General features: G+C 35.7%; 1 protein-coding gene across 8 annotated transcripts; it reads right to left on the bottom strand.

The window, feature by feature from the left end:
* Window positions 1-892: 892 nt before the first annotated feature.
* LOC127871288 (SH3 domain-containing YSC84-like protein 1) lies at window positions 893-21,026 on the bottom strand. Of its 8 annotated transcripts, none has more exons than XR_008045279.1 (10): window positions 20,750-21,026; window positions 18,249-18,373; window positions 17,402-17,524; window positions 16,548-16,612; window positions 14,984-15,225; window positions 14,521-14,713; window positions 12,914-13,217; window positions 10,620-10,715; window positions 5,104-7,625; window positions 893-4,945 (listed from the first exon to the last, which is right to left on the bottom strand). XR_008045279.1 is itself a non-coding variant. In XM_052414087.1 (10 exons), the coding sequence occupies exons 3-10, from the start codon at window positions 18,361-18,363 to the stop codon at window positions 7,513-7,515; spliced, it is 1,251 nt and encodes a 416-aa protein (XP_052270047.1). In that variant the 5' UTR covers window positions 18,364-18,373; window positions 20,194-20,397; window positions 20,713-21,026; the 3' UTR covers window positions 893-7,512. The 8 variants fall into 8 exon arrangements, 5 of the variants coding, with proteins under 5 accessions (XP_052270047.1, XP_052270052.1, XP_052270038.1 ...); XR_008045276.1 differs by having other exon boundaries at window positions 893-5,097; window positions 5,250-7,625; XR_008045280.1 differs by having other exon boundaries at window positions 893-4,951; window positions 5,250-7,625.
* Between the last annotated feature and the right edge of the window lie 1,319 nt (window positions 21,027-22,345).

The following is a 22,345-nucleotide window of genomic DNA, read 5'->3' as shown; positions in this document are numbered from 1 at the left end:
GGACATTCTGGTTTACGGAGAAACCATGCAGCATAAAGCGACTAAAATCGACGGAACGTACGTTATTGAGGCCGATTACAAGGTGCGATGCGTTTTCAAGCGCGTAATGGATCCGATTGAAGAGCGCATAACCATTACACGGATATCCCCGCGCGATCAGTGCATGGGCACGCCGATCAGTGAAATGCTGCGAATCGGCGACCACTCTATAGTGTCTATTAAGAAAAACGACATAATGGATGCCAATGTCGTCCGATATGATTTGAACGAGGTAATGGCCGGTACTTCAGCCGGTTTCATAGCGTTGCGACCTTACTTCCTAACCGTGTCCAAACTCTGCGGTCTACAAAGTTGGGAATCGCCAAGTGGCGCCGTCAACAACACATGTCCCGTTTGCGGTACAGCCAATGTTTCGCCCGAAGTCAGTATCCTCTCAGATCCGACAGTAGTTTGCAACTTCGCAGGCAACGCCACTATCAGCGACAATACTGGCTGCGATTTGTACATGGATTTCCAGTTGGCCGATGCCAATACCCGGACCTGCGTTCAAGCGGATTATTCCAACACGTGCGTCAACCTTACCCCGAGGCCAAACACGGCTGTGTGCAACTGCGGCGTCGCAAAGGATATTACAAAAATCGACGTCGATATGGCAACGACTAATGTTCCTCGAATGTGGCTGATTGCGATGATTGCGGTCCTATCAATGATACAACTTTTCTCACCATGGCTCTGAACAGCATTATGTACTGTTACAAGAATACATAATACGAAGTAAATAAAGACGCTTTTTAAGGGTTTACAGCTGTCTTAATATGTTTATTATTGTCGTTTTATGTGTTCTCAACCAGAGATATATTAAACGCTTTATTGATGTGTGAATATTTGTAACTGATGTTTTTTTATGATTTATTAAAAGTATAACAGATTAAGTGTGTATACATTATACAAATTTTACACAAAAATAAACATGTACATGTACTAATATTCAATGCAATGGAATTAATTATATATATATTTGTCAGAAATTACTTAGTATTCAGATCACATGAAAAAGGTAAGTTTTCTCTCTATAATAAATGTCTCTATTTTGTTATCTTAAAATCCGTAAAATTATAAAGTAAACCGCCACATGTGTAACCCTTAAATACACAGTTACCATACTTTATATAATTAGACTTGGTTAGGGAAATGGCAAACAAAACAAGACCAACATGGCACAAATTGAAAATAAACAGTTACATAATACATGCAAGTAATTGGGAAAAAAAGAGAAAAAGTTTTACAATAATTAATTCCATAGAAAATAATATGAAATACAAGAGACCCACTGTTGCTCACCTGAGACTTTAGGGAACTGAACTGCTCTCTGCAACTTTTGAGATGTTTCTGAAACCATTTTCAAACTGGGCAAAAATATCAACTAAAGTTAACAAAGTTTAACAATAGTCATAATAGTCTGGGTTCCTTCCCCTTTCACTACATATCCGCAGTAAAAGAGGCAGTGGACCAGACTATAGTCATAAAAGGAAAGATGCCCAGCCCTTTGGCGGCCATGTTTTACAACAGACGGGCATTATTTTCGAAATTAGCCCAGATATTATAAGAACAAAATTTCTGACCCTAGTTTCATGAACATTGGACTTAAAATGTGACTTCTAGTCACAGTGTTCACAAGGTTTTTCTACAACCATAAAAGGAAAAATGCCTTGCACCCTGTCAGCCATATTCTTTTGACAAATTATAACCATTTTTAAATTAGGCCGAGCTATCATAAGAATAAATTTTCCAACCAAGGATTGGAAATAAATGTGACTTCTAGAGAGTTAAGAAGGTTTTAATATAGCCATATAAGAAAAAAGGGCACGACCCTGGCGGCAATGTTTTTCGACGTACTGGAACCATTTCGAACTCAGCCAAGAAATCATTAGAACTAATGTTCTGAACAAGTTTCATGAAGATTGACTTCTAGAGTGCTAACAAGGTTTTACTATAGCCATATCAGGAAAAATGCCCCACCCCCTGGTGGCCATATTTTTTCAACGAACCATACCCATTTTTTAACTGAGCGGAGCTATCATTAGAACAAATGCTTTGACAAATTTTAACAAAAGTTCTGGGGTCGGAGACATATGCCTCGGATACAGGGCTTAAAACTAGTGACCCTAATTTCAATAGGGGTCATCTACTGTCCAAGGCCAATGCACATGTGAAGTATCAAGCCAATCCGTCAATTGGTTGACAAGTTGTTGATATAAAAAAAACACTTATTGTAACAGTGACCTTAACCTTTGAACTAGTGACCCAATTTCAATAGGGGTCATCTATTGTTCAAGGCAAATGCACATTGTAGTATCAAGCCAATCGGTCAATTTGTTGACAAGTTATTGATCAGAAACGTTTTTCCCACTTATTGTGACAGTGACCGTGACCTTTGACCGAGTGACCCCAATTTCAATAGGGATCATCTACTGTCAAAGTCCAATTCACATGGAAAGAATTAAACGATTTTCACACTTATTGAGACAGTGACCTCGACCTTTGACCAAGTGATCCCAATTTCAAAGGGCTCATCTACTGTCCAAGGCCATTGAACATGGGAAGTATCAAGCCAATCAGTCAATTTGTTGATGAGTTATTGATCGGAAACGATTTTAACACTTATTGGGACAATGACCTTGACCTTTGACCAAGTGACACCCATTTCAATAGGGGATCATCTACTGTCCAAGGCTAATGCGCATGTGGAGTATCAAGCCAATCGGTCAATTCGTTGATGAGTTATTGATCTGAAACGATTTTCACACTTATTGTGACAATGATCTTGACCTTTGACCTAGTGACGCAAATTGCAAAAGGGGTCATCTACAGTCCATGGCCAATGCACATGTGAAGTATAAAGCAAATCTGTCAATTCGTTGACGAGTTATTGATAGGAAACGAACTTGTCAACCGACAGACAGACCGACTGACATCCAGTAAAACAATATACCTCTTCTTTTTCAAAGACAAGCAAATTCGTTGAATTGATATCCCCGCCATTATACTTCTGGACACAAAAAAAGTTCTGGACGGATGGACAACGCCAACGTGCATTATCCTCTTATCCATATATATAATCATACCAAGCGTCAATGAAATCTGTCAAAGCACTTCCAAGATATGGCTCCAGACACACAAAAAAAGAAATTTTTCAATATACAAAGGACCATAACTCCATTATTATCCGATGGTGTACAATGCCATTTGGCATGTATCATTCTCTTATCCATATATATACTCATACCAAGTTTCAAAGAAATCCCTCAAGCACTTCCAAGATATGGCTCCGGACACAAAAGTGCCGGATGGAAGGACAGAAAGACGGACGGACAAACAACGCCAAAACAATATCCCTCCGCCTATGGTGGAGGATAGTAAATAAATTAGATTTTGAGAGAGTTAACCAGGTTTACTATAGCCATAAAAGAATAAATGCCCCGCCACCTGGCAGCCATGTTTTCCAAGAGACCAGAACCATTTTTTAACGCGTCAAACATTTCATTACAAAAAATGTTCAGACCCTGTTTCATGAAAATTTGACTATACATGTGACGTTTAGAGTGTCAACAACATTTTAATACAGCCATCTAAGGAAAGATTGCCCGCGCCCCCCCCCCCCCCCCCCCCCCCCCTGGAGGCCATGTTTTTTTAAACAGACATGAACCGTTTTCTTATTCATCCAAGATATAATTAGAACAAATGTTCTGACCAAGTTGGACCATAAATGTGACTTTTAGAGTGTTAACACGGTTTTACTAGCCTTTTAAGGAAGAATGCCCCGCCCCATGGCTGCTATGTTTTTTTATCAATCAGAACCATTTTTAAACTAGTCCCAGATATCATTGGGAGAAATCTTCTGGTCTAATTTTATGAAGATCTGACAATAAATGTGGCCTCTAGAGTATTAACAAGACAAATGTTGACGACGCACGATGGACGACAGACAAGACGCAATCACAAGAACTCATCATGAGCATGCTAAGGTGAGCTAATAAAAAAATATATGTTTATTATGTGTTACCATAGAAACAATTCAGAAAAGAACTTTTCTCATGAACTTGTACAGCAGGTTCTTTTAGGAAGAACAATTAATGGTACAGAAATTATTTGTATTGTAGCAGATAACAATCGTGATTGACCCCAGGAAAGAACTATACATGAACACCTTGCTTGACATTCCTAAAATTACAAGTGAATATGTAACATCATCATAAATAGGCATATTGTATGTGTATCACACTAATAAATGACAAAAAAAGTGTTTTGTCATGGACTCATAAACCTCACATCTTACACAATAAATCATATTCATATAAAAAAAAGAGTGGAGTAGAAACAAATAAGGAAGCACCGAAGCCAAATTGCACATAATCAATTGCAAGCTGCATGTTGAAATAAAAGGTGAATCAAGCACCAATTCAAGAACACTTTATGCAAAACATGGCATAAAAAAAGATCTATAAATACCAGGTAATGTTTAGTTATAACCTTTGTTTATTTATAGATCTTTGAGCAATTCAAAACAAGAAAACATTTATTCAGAAAAAAATCTAACAAAACAAGAGTAAAGGGCACCACCATTATACAATTAAGTACAAAAATATGCAGTCATCGTTACGAAAAACACAAAACCTAATGAATAAGTTATAGAAACGTTTTGTTACTACCCAAATGGAATGTATTAAATGTTTATAACAAGATATGTTTGTGAAACACATTGTACCCCTATATGACGTTTGACCTTGTAGGATGACCTTGACCTTGACCCTTCACCACTCAAAATGTGCAGCTCCATGAGATACACATGCATTTCAAATATAAAATTGCTAGCTTCAATATTGCAGAAGTGACATTATATGAGCAATTTTGACCCATATATTTGACCTTGAAGGATGACCTTGACCTTGACCTTTCACCACTCAAAATGTGCAGCTCCATGAGATACACATGCATGCCAAATATCAAGTTGCTATCTTCAATATTGCAAAAGTATTCATAAAATTAGCGATTTGGGCCACATATATTTGACCTCTGACCTTGAAGGATGACCTTGACCTTGACCTTTCACCACTTAAAATAAGCAGCTCCCTGAGATACACATGCATTCCAAATATCAAGTTGCTATCTTCAATATTGCAAAAGTACTCATAAAATGAGCGATTTTGGCCACATATATTTGACATCTGACCTTGAAGGATGACCTTGACCTTTCACCACTCAAATTGTGCAGCTCCATGAGATACACATGCATGCCAAATATCAAGTTGCTATCTTGAATATTGAAATACTGCAAAAGTGTACATTAAATGAGCGATTTTGACCCATATATTTGACCTTTGACCCTGAAGGATGACCTTGACCTTGACCTTTCACCACCCAAAATGTGCAGCTCCATGAGATACATATGCATGCCAAATATCAAGTTCCTATCTTCAATATTGCAAAAGTAATTGCAAATGTTAAAGTTGGCGCAAACCAACCAACCAACCAACAGACCAACAGACCAACCAACAGACAGGGCAAAAACAATATGTCCCCCACTACTATAGTGGGGGACATAAAAACTGTATAGATATAATTGATCATAATCTTATCACTTCCGCTAAATTGAAATATAAAAAATAAGAAGCTTCACATATGTTTAAAGAGCATTCAAGTAAAAATGCCTCATCATCAAAGTAATTTTCTTAAAGTATATCATTATATGCTGTTAGCACTATGTATATACCCATCACATTCGATGGTTAATAGTTAATAGTTAATGGTTAAAAGGGAAGTATTAATTGAACAACAAGCTTTATGAGAAAATAGCCCAATTATTGCATATATATCATCCTGTTTTACACTTCCCACACCTCAACATATGTCCTGTCTCTCTTTTCAAGCATCTGATCACAATAAATTAAACTTGAATTAAAAACGTCAGCAAGAAATGAATGATGATATCTTCTTAAAGATGAAGATTTTGCAGTTTTCCAATAAACTTGAAACTTAAATCTTTATCTTTTAAACACTACATATAAAATTCCAACAAACAAACATTTGCATTTCCTCTGAAAATTGTGAAAACTAATTTTAAACTTTAAGAAGTTACGGAACATATGAAGTCTCAAATAAGCCATGTTTTTTATATTTATCATGCTGGCTACACAGATAAAACTACTCGTAGTTGGCACAGATTTTCAATCACAATTAATATGAGACAATTGTTCATAATATATATAGATTGGTTATTGTCGGCTCTGGTACTACTTAAATGTACCCTGGGTACTCTTTAGTATACTTAAATGTACACAAGTACAGAAAATATACTAAAAGGTACCGGGCCAATATAGACTGTACCCAAGTTTTATTCCTGCTCAAAATCTGAGGTCCTACAACGCACTACAGAATAGTACATGAAATTCTCTTTGAACAAAACCTGCCTCAACCTGCGTTTTTGAGTATGCATTTTGATAATATAGAGGACATTTGACAAAATATTGACATAAACATGAGCATAATTCATTTGAAAAAAAAAACGATAATGACCAATTAAGCGTTAGAATTCCCGGGTTTGTTTTAGTTTATTTTCCCAGGGTACCCAGGGTACATTTAAGTATACTTAAGAGCATCCCATGTTCATTTAAGTAGTACCAGAGCCGAGACCAATCCAGCCATAATAAGCATTAGATACATTGCCAAAAAAACAACAACATTACATTGTATACTTAAAACACTTAGCTGGCACAACCTTACTTTGCCAAAATTGTATTCAAATTAGATATTCCACAAAGTTTATGGGTAATATCTTTATCAGACAAAAGAGACTTTCAGATATTACACTCTACAGTAAGCTCTTGTCAAAATAATCATCAGCACCCATTCACACAATCAGCAGCAAATATGTAACACTATACAGTTTAAATTTAAAGATGCTAAACATCCTATGGTCCCTTATGTAAGCTTTTAATCTAGATATACTTTGACCAAATAATTAGAAGCTAATCTTCGTTTACTTGGAAGAGAATATCTCTATATGAAGTACAAATATTAAGTTGATAGTTTTACACCTCTCTCAGTTAGTTTTGAACATTCCTATATAAAGAAAAAATAAAGATTACGATGATACAAATGGTGATTTGAATACATGAAGATAAAGTCAAAATATGCTGTACTACACACAGTAAGCTGGGAATAGCCCTCTATGAAGTGCACATTTAAAGAATTAAAGATGCAACACTTCTGAAAGGTGAGCTGAAAATATCCTTATATGAAGAGAAAGATGCTACACTTCACAAACGAATAGCACTGCCACTTTATAACCTGTTCAACTTCTATAGGTAACCAAAGAACATCTCTTTTGGGTTACCACTGAATGTCCTTTTTTGCAGAAAAAAAACACATCACAGTCTGCTCAATTACTGTCAAGTAACTCGAACCCAGGCCCGCTGAAGCTCGATTAAATTTTAAAGTGCCCCATACTTCTCATCAAGTGTTACACTTCACATAGTTAGCTGGAAATATTCCAATCTTGCCATGGCAGCTGCCTTCCCACCAGTCATCTTGAGTATCTGTCCTTGTCAAAACCGTTATTTTCTCTCCTAAAAAAGAGACAAGAACACAATTCTGATTTACATGAACATCTTGCAACAGAAAATGTTAATGATGTTATATTTCATATTAAACATTGCATTTTTATTGCAGTTGATATAAAATGCCAGCTTCTAGGTTGCAATCAAGTTATGGTAAACCATAAAATCTGCCATTGAATACATGTTGTTTCCATTACTTCGCAATTGGTTGCAATCTTGGTCTATCTCTTCATAAAAGAATGTCTTAGGTAGGCAAAATTTGAATAACAAAAAAGGTACTAAGAATATAAGCTGCTTATCTGTAACAACATGGCTATGATGTTCAAGTTAAATGTACAACAATAGTGGAAGACTTTATCTTATGACCTTGTTTTTACCTAACTTGACAAAGCACGGTTCAGATATGGTAATAATGTTGCCATGCTTTATATTCTTATCATGTTTCATTACGATTGAGTGATGTGGCTTTTAGAATGGTAATATGGGTTTACTAAGTTTTGACCTAGTTACCTAAGTTTTGGACAAACATGATCCGGATTCAAACACATACAAGATATTGTCAAGATAAACATTCTGACTTGATTTCATCAAGATTCATGATTCAAATATGTGGCTTCTAGGGTGGTTACAAGGCTTTCTTAAATTTTACCAGGCCACATTTTCTTGGACGGCACATGACCCAAAGTAAAACTTGTACTAAAGTGTCAACATAAACTTTCTTACCAAGTTTCATAGAGTTTGAGTAATAAATGTGGCCTCTAAAAAGATAAAAAGGTTTCACTGAGATTTGACTTGGTGGCCAAGTTTTAAGACACAATGACCCAGATTCAACTCATTCTAGATATTGTCAATATAAAAAATATGGCAAAGTTTCATCAAGACTGAGTCATAAAGGTGGCCTCTAGAGGGATAACAAGATTTCTTTTTCAAAGTTTTACTGTGTGACCTAGTTTTTTGATGCACATGAACAAGATTCAAACTTGACTTGATCCAGAGTTTATTTGTCATCTGCTGCGGGATGTGTCCCAGTAACTGGGGTAGGCAGCAGGCGGCTAGAGCTTCTAACCCCCGATTTCCACGTTCCTCTGTTCTGTGGGTCTGTGTCTCCCATGCCACAGGTGTGCAGGTAATCTTTAAAACAGTCAGACCACGATTTTCTTGGTCTCCCTCTACCTCTAGCACCAGGAATTGCCATCTTCATGATTGAGTTGATGCAAGAAGTGGCACGCTCGACATGCCCATACCACCTCTCTCTGGCTCTCAGTGATGCCGTGACTTATGGTATCCCTAGTTTACCATACAGTGTGTCAGTGTCGACTCCCTCATCATGCGGATGGTGCCCACACTTCACTACCATTTAACATGGCAGAACGGACACAAGCATTGAACACTTTGCCACGGGTTTTAAGGGAAACATGCTTTTACGTCAGTATTGGTAGGAGCTTCTTAAACTATCCCAAGGCAGTGCAGCATCTGGTGATGATGGCAAGTTTGCTTTCCATACCATCCTTCCAACCTTTCAGTCAGGAGAGACACTCCTCCAGTGAGTCCGCAATCACAGCAAGATCATCAGCATAGAGGAGCTCCCATGGAACATCTGTGTTAAATTCCCTCCGCAGAGCCTCAAGCACTAGGATGAAAAGCAGGGGACTGAGAACAGAACCCTGATGAATCACTACTCCAACTCCAAATTCCTCGCTATACTGTCTGTCCGTTGACGCATACTCAGCTCCTGGTGCCTGTGTACATACCCTGTATCACACGTACTGCCCATTCCGGAACCCCAAGACTCCTCAGTGCCCTTCAGAGGACCTTCCTGTTTCAGTTTCATCGTCTGGTCCGTAATCTTTAACCCACGGTAATTTCCTATGTCTAGAGCCTCTCCTTTACCTTTGTAAAGGTTAAGGATGTGGCTCTTCTCCCAGTCATTGGGGATCACACCATTGCTGAAAACAACCTCAGCCAGCTGTCTCAGCATTTCTGTTTCCTCCTCACCAGCTGCTATCAACATCTCGGCAATCACACCTGACGGTCAGGCGACTTTGCCCCATTTCATCTTGCCAAGAGCTTTTCAAATTTGTTCTTCTGTGACTGGTGGAGGAGGCCCTTCCACAGGAGCAACTTCAGGGAGTAGCTCACTGGGCCACTCAAACTCAACATTTAGTAGCCTTGAATAGTGCTCAACCCAGGCTTTCATTTTCTCTTAATCACTGAGAGACAGTTCACCCACATAATTTCTAACACATTTCTCACTAACAACATCCTGATTTGTCCTGTCCAATTGCTAGGCCAGCTTGAAGATACCTTCATCTTATGGAGAGAGGTTGGCGATTTTCTCTTTGTCAGCCTTAGACTTTGCTTACCAGACAGGTTACTTAGAAGCACGTTTAGCCTCTCCGTAGGCAGCTTTGGCAACTTTTGCCTCAATGGTAAGGCCAGCTTTATTCAGAGCTTTGAAGGTTTTGAAGCGGGTTCGCTTCAACTTCACTGCATCTTCAAACAAACTTGGTCTAGACATTTGCAAGATAAACATTCTGACCAAGAATCATCAAGATTGGTTAACAAATGTGAACTTTAGAGTGTAAACAATTTTTTTATAGAAATTAATCAGGCTTACTTGTTATTAGAATGTACTTGATCAAGATTCAAACTCCACCTTGGTTCTGTCTAGATAAACATTCTGATGTTTCATCAAGATTTAGTCATTGACCTTCTAGAGAGGTAACAAGGTTTATAAAAGATTGAAAAGGTGACCTAATTATTCAAGGCATGTAACACTGATTCCTATCAACCCTTGAAATTTTGTCCACATAATATTCTTATCAAGTTTCAATAATATTTGATGAAAAATGTGGCCTTTAAGGTTTTTTAGAAGCTAAAAGATAATGACGCACAACGACGGACATAGGGTGAGCACAACAGTTCACAATGAGCACATAGCAGTCAAGTTAGCCAAACATTGCAGCTTTAGCTTTAAATCACAACATTGAAGATAGAACCAACCTGCTTTAAAGGACAAATCACACGCTATTTGACCTTCAAACGGAAACAGGGCTGTAGCGGTCAACTCCCAAGAATCCATAGAGCCTACGCTGTTACCTAGCAACAAAGTCACAAATATTAAACAAAAAACGACAGGAAGAAAACTTTCTACTTTAAACGTGTAATTATGATCTTAAGTATGAGCCTCACTCTGTGAAAATGGAGCTTAATGCAAGCGCATAAAGTGTCATCCCAGATTAGCCTGTGCAGTTCTGCCAAACAAAATTTAAAAACAAACATTCAAAAAGTGCTTTATCTCTACAAATAGGGGGCCAAACTTTCAAGTTGATGCCTTAAATAGTTTTCAAAAAATGTTCCAGACAAAATTTCTGTAAAAAAAATACCAAAGGGCAATGGGTCTATAAATAGAAAGCAAAATGTATGGTTCTTTTGTACTTTATACCCCATAAATGAGATCTATCTATGATAAAATTTCAAGTAAATGTCTCTTATAGTTTTTCAAGATATGCTTTGACAGGAAAGCCTGGCAGAAAGACCGGCTAAAATGAAGCCTCCACACTGTTCACATGGCAAGTATGAAAGATGTACAAAGACCATAGACTGCTAAATAATGTACATATGTTGACTTGAAAAATGGTTTATGTTACACAATGCTATTGTAATTTATCTTAGTTTTCGGATACTTACAAATAATTCGTTTTTTCGTGCCAGAAAATAAAGGTATCAAAAATATTTAAAACAAGAGATGTGTTTGTCAGAAACACAATGCCCCCTATTGCGCCGCTTTAAAATAAAATTTCAATATATCATTTGGCAGGTTTAGAAATTATCTCCCTTTTAAAGCTTATTACTTTCCTTGGATTGTATTTTTTTTACTTTTGACCTTGAAGGATGACCTTGACCTTTCACCACTCAAAATGTGCAGCTCCATGAGATACACATGCATGCCAAATACCAAGTTGCTATCTTCAATATTGCAAAAAGTTATGGCCAAAGTAAAAGTTTTCGGACGGACTGACGGAAGGACAGACACCCTACCGGAGGCATAAAAATACAGCTGTTAAAAAATTTAGAGACAAAAAATACTGTGCGTAAAAAATTAGAGATACTAAAAATAATGTTTTTATGATCAGATATGGGTGTGCAATATGCATAGCGTCCATTGTTTCGACCAATAATAGCACGTAAAAAACAAGCCATATAGCATAATTTACTTTTAATAATGTTGCACTTTAAGCTGTTGGTCTAAAACTTTGTCTTTTACCGCTATACATAGTTTTTAACCCAATAATTCAAAGGTAATGGATAATTCCCTTAAGGCATTTGTCTGACAGGTTTTATAACATAAACCGGCTGTAAAAACGCAGGATCAAAGTGTCATCAGATAGGGGTAACAGAGCAGAATTCTGGTAAAATAACATGGAAGAAAATGTAGATTTTAGAGTGTCCAAAATCTTAACAGTAATTGCGTTTATACATGACGAAGAAACTTGAAACTAGTACTTGTAGATTACTTCCATATAATAGTAAATGGCCTTTGTTAACTTTGTGACTTCTGTCAGCTTTGAAGTTCTTTCATAGCTTATATTGGCTAATTGTAAAAATAAGCTATACTAAAAAGCATACAAATACTCTTTACCGTAATTACTCTAAATTTCGGACACTACGTTTTCGGACACCCTCTTTTTTCGCCAAAATAAAATATTTTTCGTGACTATATTTTCGGACATACGGATTTTTGTCCATAATTAATGACTCCAAATTTCCTGACAGTATATTTTACAGCGCTAGTTTACTAGATTTCTACCCTGTTTTCACTTATCTGGGACCCTTCGATCATTAAGTTTTACAACCGGATTAACGTAATAAAACCTGGCATAGAATGCCCTGAGGGCAATGGACCATTACAATTGCATAATTGGGTAAATTACCATATGTTTACCTGTAAAATAAACAATGGTTTCACCCAACAGCATTTGACATGATATCGTATTCAGGAAGCAGTATGGTTGTTTTTATGACATATTTATATACCATTTTAGGTCAGAGATTGCATATAGGTGAAATTGTACTTAACTTAAAACAACACAATAAAATTATTGCACATTAATAATTGGTTTTATTTCATTATAATAATTGACAAACAACAATAACATGTATGTCTCTAAATTTTCAGATACTCGTCATTTTTAAATATTTTTGTATCTAAATTTTCGGACAGGAATTTTTTTAATTATTTTTAAGTGTCCAAAAATTACGGTAATACTACATACAAGTGTAAGTAAGCCACCTACCTGACATAGACCTGGGCCGTTGCATCCCTCGTGATGACACAGTGGGACCGGATGACTTGCGGTGAACACTCTGACTTGACCAACTTGACAACCCACTGCTACTTTTTACACCACCGGGTGAAGAGCTCTTTGTCACTCTCTTTGTTGTCATGGTTGTTGTTGTCCTCGATTGCACAGTCGCAGATCTGGACAAGGTGGGTGACTCGATAGAATCATCTGAATCATACTGTTGTTTCGACCCACCAGTAGCACCATCTGTGTGTTCCCTCGACTTTTTTTGAGACTTGAATGACTTAGTAAAATTCTGGAAAAAAACAATTATAACCAAATTGATTTTTAGTAACAAATGTACCTTAGATATTTTTATTATATGGATTTGAAAAGGCTGGGCATGCACAAATGGTGAGGCAATATTGATTTTTCTACTTTCTGTTATGCCAGGTACTGATACTTGGCAAACCATCCATTACTCCCCCTCAGTTGTTAATGCCCACAACAGACAGCTTTTTTAGGAAGCACTAATACTTGTAGGTCATAGTTTGTTGTCAAATTACCAACTGCTGGCAATAAGAAGTGTATGGGAATATAGCACGATTGATCTGATACCAGGAATCTTAACTTACAGCCGGTGTAACACCCCATAATATGTTAAACATGAAGTTTCATAAAAAAAATACAGTCATGCTTTTTCTACATATTGAGCAGAAATCCCAGTTTGGGGTCAAACTGACCAACCGTACACCCAAATAAAAAAACATTGAATTTAATGCGGGGGGGGGGGGGGGGGTAAACAATGTTTTAAATGCAGCAATGGAATATGGTAAAATGGTTTTTGTTTGAATACCCATATAAGACTATTTTGTTAAATTAAAAAACAAAAATGGAATATTCATATTCACCAACTGCTCATAACTTCTATGTCCCTTGAGATATAACCTTCATATTTAGTATGCATGTGTATATGGACAAGGCCTTTCCATGCGCACACAAATTTTGACCCCTTTGACTTTGAACTTAGGGTCTGCGTTTTGGTTTCAAAATCTGCGTTCAGGTTTGAAAAATGCGTCATCCTATGAAGACAGCTCTTGTTTTAATTCTTTTAATATTTATTTGATGGTATTCCATGACTATTACAACGATCATTCTCATGATTTCTGGTGTTCATTGGAAAGCAGGTCACATTTATTCAAGGATGATACTATGATTTTTAACTTACGTAACACATAATCAGTCACCACATCATATTATATTCAATATATTCAATATGCACACAAAGCCGGTCTATACGAAGTTTGCATGACAAGGTGCTTAAAAAGAACATTCTTCAGGTATCCTACAGGTATGCGTGTTTTTTGTGTTTTTTTCATTTTTAAGTGTATGTATTCATTGAGAGGGTGAAAAAAACGGATAGACATGCTACTAAGTCCACATACTTATTTCAGGCTGACAAATGCCCTACTTAAGTCAGATGTATTGGTGCAAATAGCCGTAGAAATAATATCAGGCAAAATACCCACACAGGTTATGCTAACATGCAGAAAATGAAACCTGCTATCCTTTATACAAAAAAAATATTAAAAAAAAGTTAGTAATATAGGTTACATTACACTGAATTTGCTCTTCAAATCAGGGACTTCCCCAGATGCAACTTCCATAGCTTTCTTCTTAGCCATTCTCACAATCTCTTTTTCTGCATTTTTGCGATGACTCTCAAGTGCCTCATACAGGGGTTGACACTCTTCCGGTGGGTCAACATCCCCTCGTAGGATCTCGAATGCCCGTATGTCTCGCCCATAAAATCTGGGAAAACAATGCATGATGCAAGAATGAGCTACTGTGGTGTTAAGACTGTAAAGGATTTCATAACAAAAAACTTTTACATGCATGTGTCATTTAAAAAAACAACATGTATAATGATATGATATTATCCAAGCAAAGTTTGGTGACTATGCTTCAAGATAATGTTACAAAACTTGAAACATCCTTGCGTTTTTTAAATTATATAAATTTTCTGTCTCACAATAGGAAGTCATGGTGCCTGCAACTTTACTTTGCTTCTAAGATACTCACTTCCTGTTGGCATCCTTCCGTTCGATAAGTCCACTTCCTTCAACAGAAATTCCTGCAAATAGTCCTCGAGTTTTTGAGTAAGTATAAATAGCTGCAGTGCTTCTCAGCGCAACATCCGCTTCTAAATTACGACCCACCGGTCCAGCAGCAATGGTGAAATTTCCACCGAGGGTCAGGTTACCTCCCTTGGAAAATGCATCAACTGCTGAGCGCTTGTTCAAAATGATCACGAAGTCTGTGACCTGAAAAAAGGCTTATGATGTGATTGAGAACTGTTAAATACATGATAATGTTTATGCATTTATAAGGCGTAATTTTCCAAGCAGTTCAAACACCAACAAAATGCAGATACAAGCTAGGTCTATGCAGCTTTGCCATGTGCCAAGTTTCATGAAGATCGGTCAAATAAACTGAAGTTATTGACAGGAAAGGCCCTGTTTGCTGTCTTTTTTGTTTTTAAGAAACACTTACATAGACCTTGACCAGACTTTCCCCATATGCAATCCCATGCTAGGTCTTTCGTAAACTATATACACTCACAATTTTAGAACATGTATCCACATAAGCTTGAAATATTCAAAGATTTGTCAAAACTAACAAAAGTTCTGAACAAAAAATTCTTTATGCTGCACTATAGCCTTGTTGCCCATATGCAGAGCATTCTTCAGGCTTATTTCAATTTTCAAGGATTTCCAACTACACTTGTTTCCAGAACTATTTAATTCTTACAACAACAACAGCACAAAGTGTATTCAATTGTCAGATAAACTTTCTTACCAAGATAAATAAAGATTTAGTTATACATGTAACAATAATAATAACAAGAGCATCGCATAACGGGTGTCACGCTCCGCTGCGGATGCAGTTGTGAATAAATGAAAGCTTGTCAGATTATTTTTTTTTAGAGGTCACAGTGACCTTGACCTTTGACCTAGTGAACCAAACAAGCGTGTGGCATGTAGAACTAATCAAGGTGCAGCTACATACCACGTTTCAAAGTTGTAGGTTGAAGCACTTTGATTTTAGAGCCAATGTTCAAAACCTTGACAAAATGTAAAGGTTTTAGCACGACGCGGACGACACGACGAGCTGGCTATGACAATACCTCAGGTTTTCTCCGAAAACAGCCAAGCTAATAATAATATCATTCTAAGCTCAGTTTTAAAACTCTAAAGGCATATCTGCTGGCTTGCGAATTCCATTTTTGTTTCATATGTCTGTTAAACAGTAATTTATTACCGGTACCTATCTCACACGGAAAAACATCATTTTCATCCTGATACTTCATTCTTCAATGTCTTTTGCATTTTCATGAAATAACAGTATGATAATTTATATTAAAATTTCAACAGTAATTGGTAGTACCTGAACAAAGAGCTAACAAAAGATTAAAAGCCTATTTAAACAGACCAAATACGACACAAATACATAATTGTTATTTTGATACTTACTACTTTATTAGACCTAGACTTCAAACCTGAAATAATACATAAGTTAGTATTGTTCTTAAGAGCTTTACAGATATGACCCCAGGATTCTTCTCAGACAACATTGTGTATCTTACCTCAGCCCCAATTTCAAACCCGCCACCTAGACCAGCTATACCGATAGCAGAGGGCGCTGACCAGGCTGTAATCCAATATTTAAAAAAACAATATAATACAAGTTACATTATATAAATGTGTTGCATTCAATGAATGTGTTACATTTTACAAATTGCCAGTAAGGAGTAACACTCTTTTTATTTTTTTACAATGAGACAACAATGTCACAAAATTGAAACAAAAGCTTTGCACTCAGTACCAACAAATGTTTTTTCATTTGCAAAGTTAAGTTCTTAGAAAATTACAAGAAACCCAAAATGGAAAACAACAGTTTATTGAAAAAAATTCTCTCATTTGCTCCATAAATTACAATATCAACAAGCAATGTGTTTGTGAAACACTATGTCTCCATATATTTGACCTTTGACCTTGAAGGATGACCTTGACCTTTCATCACTCAAAATATGCAGCTCCATGAGAGATACACATGCATGCCAAACATCAAGTTGCTATCTTCAAATTTGCAAGTGTACACTAAATGAGCAATTTTGACCCATATATTTGACCTTTAACCTTGAAGGATGACTTTGACCTTGAACTTTCACCACTCAAAATGTGCAGCTCCATGAGATACACATGCATGCCAAATATGAAGTTGTTATCTTCTATATTGCAAGAGTAATGGCAAATATTAAAGTTTGCATAAACAAACAAACAAACAAAGCAACAAAGCAAAAAAGCAACAAACCAACAGACAGGGCAAAAACAATATGTCCCCCACTATAGTGGTGGGGGACATAAAAAGCTGTAAATTGTTTTGAGCTTTGATGTATTATAATCAGGTTTATTTAAGCTTGATTACATCAGATGCTACCTGAGTCAATGCCATCATCCAGTTTAGCTATGACAATACCGCTTCCACCTCGTGCAGTTACAAGGAATCCTGCCTTCACAACAGTCAATATAGCAAGCCCTTTTGCTTTTAGAAAGATTCCACCTTAAAGAAGCATGAATCGATATTGCTGTTTTTAATTGGATATCAAAAGATATGTTATATAATTATATTTAAAATATAGATTATGCAACAGAAAAATAATAACAACCATATAACTATAAGCTTCAGTCGCCTTCACTAAGGTATAGTTTAGTATACAATGTTAGTGCTTGAAACATAATTGGCATACAGTTACTGCAAAATTATAACTACTAAGCAATTGCAGCCATTCTTTTTCCTCCTTTATAAAGTACCAAAAAACGTCACTTTCCCAATTAGGAAAAACATACAAATGTCCCAATTGCTGTCCAAAAAACATAAACAATTGAAGTTTTTGTTGTTGTTTTTATAAATGTAATGCAATATTTAGTTAGTTTCCCTATGCGACTCTATTGCTTGAACCCAAGTAAATATAATATTGACAACTTGTAAACACCTAGTTGTCAATTTATAAGTATTTGGGAGCAAAAAATCAAATACACCATTTTCCCAATATGAAGACTACACGACTCCAATTTTCACAAGTTCAGATTTTTTGCGCACATTTTTCCCAATTGGGTTGGTACCAGTACTTTTCTCGATTATGCAAAAAACAACAACAACACTGTCACCTTTAAAATCCATTCATCTCTTTACAAAAAAATACTTTGCTTATATTGACATTTATCCCAGAAACTATACAAATACAACAAAAGAAATCATTATTGAACATTATAACATAATTTACCTGGTATCAATTTATCAGGACCCATTTTTGCTGTGGGGACAGTAAACTCCTTCAAAATCTTAGCAGCCTTTTTTGCTTCTGATTTCAAGCTATGTGGTATGGGGGTATTCACCATGATTCCTGATCTAAAATACTAGAACATCTTAGCTGAGAAATGGCAACAATGTGACAAGAGACCAATCTGAATTTATCCTGCCTTCTATTTAAGGCATTACAAACTGTGATCTGTTTAAATATTGTTTGTAAATTTTTTATTTTATGACAAGCCACTTTGGACTATACATTATATATTATACAATTCCCTTATATCGAGCGTCAATGATTTCAATAACTTTGTTTAAAGTAAGAATGATGTTACACACATGCGCTCCTAGTATTCTGTTTCAATTAGATCACTTAGTAGCTTGAAAATAAATACACACGACCAAAATAAGGAAAAAACAAGTATAATTTCATTTCAAAATCTTCTTTCTACTGAAATAATCAAAATTTATCCACATTCTATTAAACTTTTTGTTATTGTCCTCTTTATTAAAATCCCACATTAATTGCAAAGTGAGGCAGACAATTGCACTAGTGTAAACACAACACTTTAATTTTATTTGATTTGTTTAAAAAAAAAATCTTTTACTTTTTCCTGATTCTAAAAAAATGTTGCATAAAATAATCTGTGCGCACACATAGCAAAAATAGGTGACATGACAATATTTGCATGTTCAGTGGGTATACCTTGTCTCGATTTGATGCTACTTTTATAAAATCTTTTAATAGTAAAATTTCTATGCTGAAACTTATTTGAACAAATGGAAAACATTTGTGTTTTGAAATTCTTGAACAGTCTGATATGTCAATGTTGCTTAAAAGAAAAATAACCGATAAAACAGAAACTTGTTAAATTGTAAATATAAGTTATACAAAAGTTTAATTACAGTCAATTGGTGTATAACGGATAGCTAAGGACTTTGAGTCTCATTTCAACGTCAACACCATGCATTCAGTAATTAAACCATTAAACCTAGATAGACACATGTCTTTCCTATTGAAACATGCCAGCGATTTTAAATTTCCGAAAAAATATTATTTGTTTACAGTGCGAATTATATGGTACACTGATTCAGCCATTACCGGATCGCTTCGGTCTTTATCAGATTACATGTGTATGGTGTTATTTCTTGAAATTTGACACAGCATTTGTAAAAAATAATTGCAATATATGTACATTTTTAGAAAGGCAATTCATTTCTGCGTTTAATAAGACCAAGTTCATGGAAATCGCTACCCAACTGATGAAGTAATGGCTGTTCAAAGCGATGCACCCTATATTTGGGTCATTTTGAGTTGAATACCTTGTTATATATATACAGATTTGATATTGAAAAATATGTTTTCAGAGAAATTGATTTTTCGTTATAATTTGATTATTTTTCATTAAAAATGATGTTTTCACTAATTAATATCATAGCCACACACTAACCACATGTGTATTGGACAACTTCCATTGAGTTTATATTTATTTTGAGACAATCCCCACATTCCTGAATATGGGTCACCACATGTCCGTTATTCACTAAATCATGAGTTGCAGCTTTCATGCTTATTTGATATGGTACTCATCAATTTGGTTTCTGAGCATTCTTAATTTGTAAATGACACATAATACTAAAATATTACATCAATGAACATTATGTTAACCAAACAAAATCTGCAAAATTCAAGAAACCATTCGTCTGCACTTTTCCCGTCATTACAAAAACGGTTTTTACATAACGTACCTTGTTTTGCTTTTGAAAAAAGAAACAGTTGTAAACATTGACACACGTCAACAAAAACATGAATCGACTTAACAATGATGATAGGCTTTTTGTATTCAATTCATAGAAAACTATAAATCTTTACAGAAATAAAAGTATTTTGCAAAAAACGTTTAACATAATGCGTTACTCACAAAGATCCGCTATACACCAATCGACTGTACTGTTTCAGTCTGTATGTTAAGTGAATCGAATTTTTGTAGTTATGTTGGTCTGATGCCTATTGCAGTCGAGTAATTCGCTTTTTGGATGTGATGTCTAATTACCAGGAACAAAGGCTAGTAGCGTATGTTATTGCAGATGTGTATGGAACTATGGGCTTTGCGTGGTTAAACACGCTGTAAATAAACAATTTTGACATGGAATTAAATAAATCTTAATAGGTAAATCATTTATTGCAGCATTGTCTGCATAAATTCAGAAATTCTTTAACTTGTTTCCTTAACCCCTTGAAACTGGATAATCAGATGATAAAATAATATCTAGTTAATAGTGAATTAATAGCTACTCAAACTGTATCAATCTAGTTCTAGTTCTTCTTGAATTCTCTGAGCTTTTATGAGTACAACGAATTTTTGTGGATTACGCAATCAATTGAATTTAAAATGTGTAAATAAATGGTAAATGTGTAATGAAATAACAAAATTAATTACATAAATCCCTATATTGAGCAACAAAACTTCAACAAACTGCTTGCATGCGTCGAAATTGGGCACTCGAGGATACAAAATCCAAGACAAAGTTCTACTTCCGCACCTCTTCGTTGACTTAATATGTTGATAAAATAGGTTGTCATATACAATTATAGAACTTTTTCTACTCAAAAGTAAACGATCTACATAATGCATCTAACGTGTACACGGATACACGACAAGTCAATGGATTAAAAAGAGTTTTTAAAGTGAGCTTAATTATAAGTTAATGCAAATATTAAACTTTGTGTTTATTTTAAATGTATATTAGAGTGCTTTCCCTTGGAGACGATTTACTTATCCACCGTATTTTAGCGTACAGTACTTGACCATTGAGTCACCAATCGTAACACTTCGTCCATCTCCGGATTCTCCGTAAAGAGTAGACTCGTACCTTACTACCAGCCATCTTGGCTTTGATTATGCAATAATCTTCCTTATGCAATAAAAAGCCGGTTGGATCCAGAGTGTTGAGTCACTAGTGGATGACAAGCTCTCCTTCCAAAAATATATAAGTTTGAAGTTATGAAAAAGTAAATCCTATGTATGCAGTAATCCGAAGAACATTCCAAACCCTAGATGTAAAAAATTCTGCAACTATACAAAGCACTAGTAAAATCACGTCTAGACTACGCCAGTTCAGTTTGGTTTCCATATTAAGAAATGTACAAGGATTTAATGGGGCCTTTTCACAGATTATGGCATGTATTGAAGTTTGTCATTAAATGCTTCATATTGATAAATGTTAACATTGGATCTAAAAGATCCAGTAAAAATCAATAATAAAATTAACAAGATATGTGTTTGTCAGAAACACAATGCCCCTTATTGCGCCGCTTTGAAATAAAATTTCAATATATCATTTGGCAGGTTATAAAATTATCTCCCTTTTAAAGCTTATTACTTCCCTTGGATTGTATTTTTTACTTTTGATCTTGAAGGATGACCTTGACCTTTCACCACTCAAAATGTGCAGCTCCATGAGATACACATGCATGCCAAATATCAAGTTGCTATGTTCAATATGACAAAAGTTATGACCAATGTTTAAGTTTTCGGACGGACGGACTGACTAACTGACGGACGGACGGACAGACAGTTCAAATGCTATATGTCACACTACCGGGGGCATAAAAAAATAAAATAGTAACCATCAACAGGGCTCAAACCACTGAACCCTGGTGTCATGGAGTAAAAGTCTACCACTTATAGACCACTTGGCCACCCGTGCTCAAACAAGGAGGGATGTATTTTATACTTTATATAAGCAATCCTCGTAGTTTCGCAAAATATAACGACAACAGAACTCTCCAAATTATTCAATAATTTCGCGTTGCAACGCTTTATAATTTTCAGGTTTTTATATCATCAAAAGTCGCATATAATGGCTATTTTAGAGCATGGTAAATGTGCAGTAGTACTGTTTCCTCACAAATATTAAAGGGATCTTTTCACGTTTTGGCAAATTGACAAAATTGAAAAAAAATGTTTCAGATTCGCAAATTTTCGGTTGAGTTATGATATTTTTGAGGAAACAGTATTACTGAACATTTGCCATGGTCTATTACAGCCATTATATGCATCTTTTGACGAT

Source organism: Dreissena polymorpha, chromosome 1 (assembly GCF_020536995.1).
Source record: "Dreissena polymorpha isolate Duluth1 chromosome 1, UMN_Dpol_1.0, whole genome shotgun sequence".
Lineage (NCBI taxonomy): Eukaryota > Metazoa > Mollusca > Bivalvia > Myida > Dreissenidae > Dreissena > Dreissena polymorpha.
The sequence above is the reverse complement of the archived record's forward strand: the minus strand, read 5'-3'. Positions and strand labels throughout refer to the sequence as shown.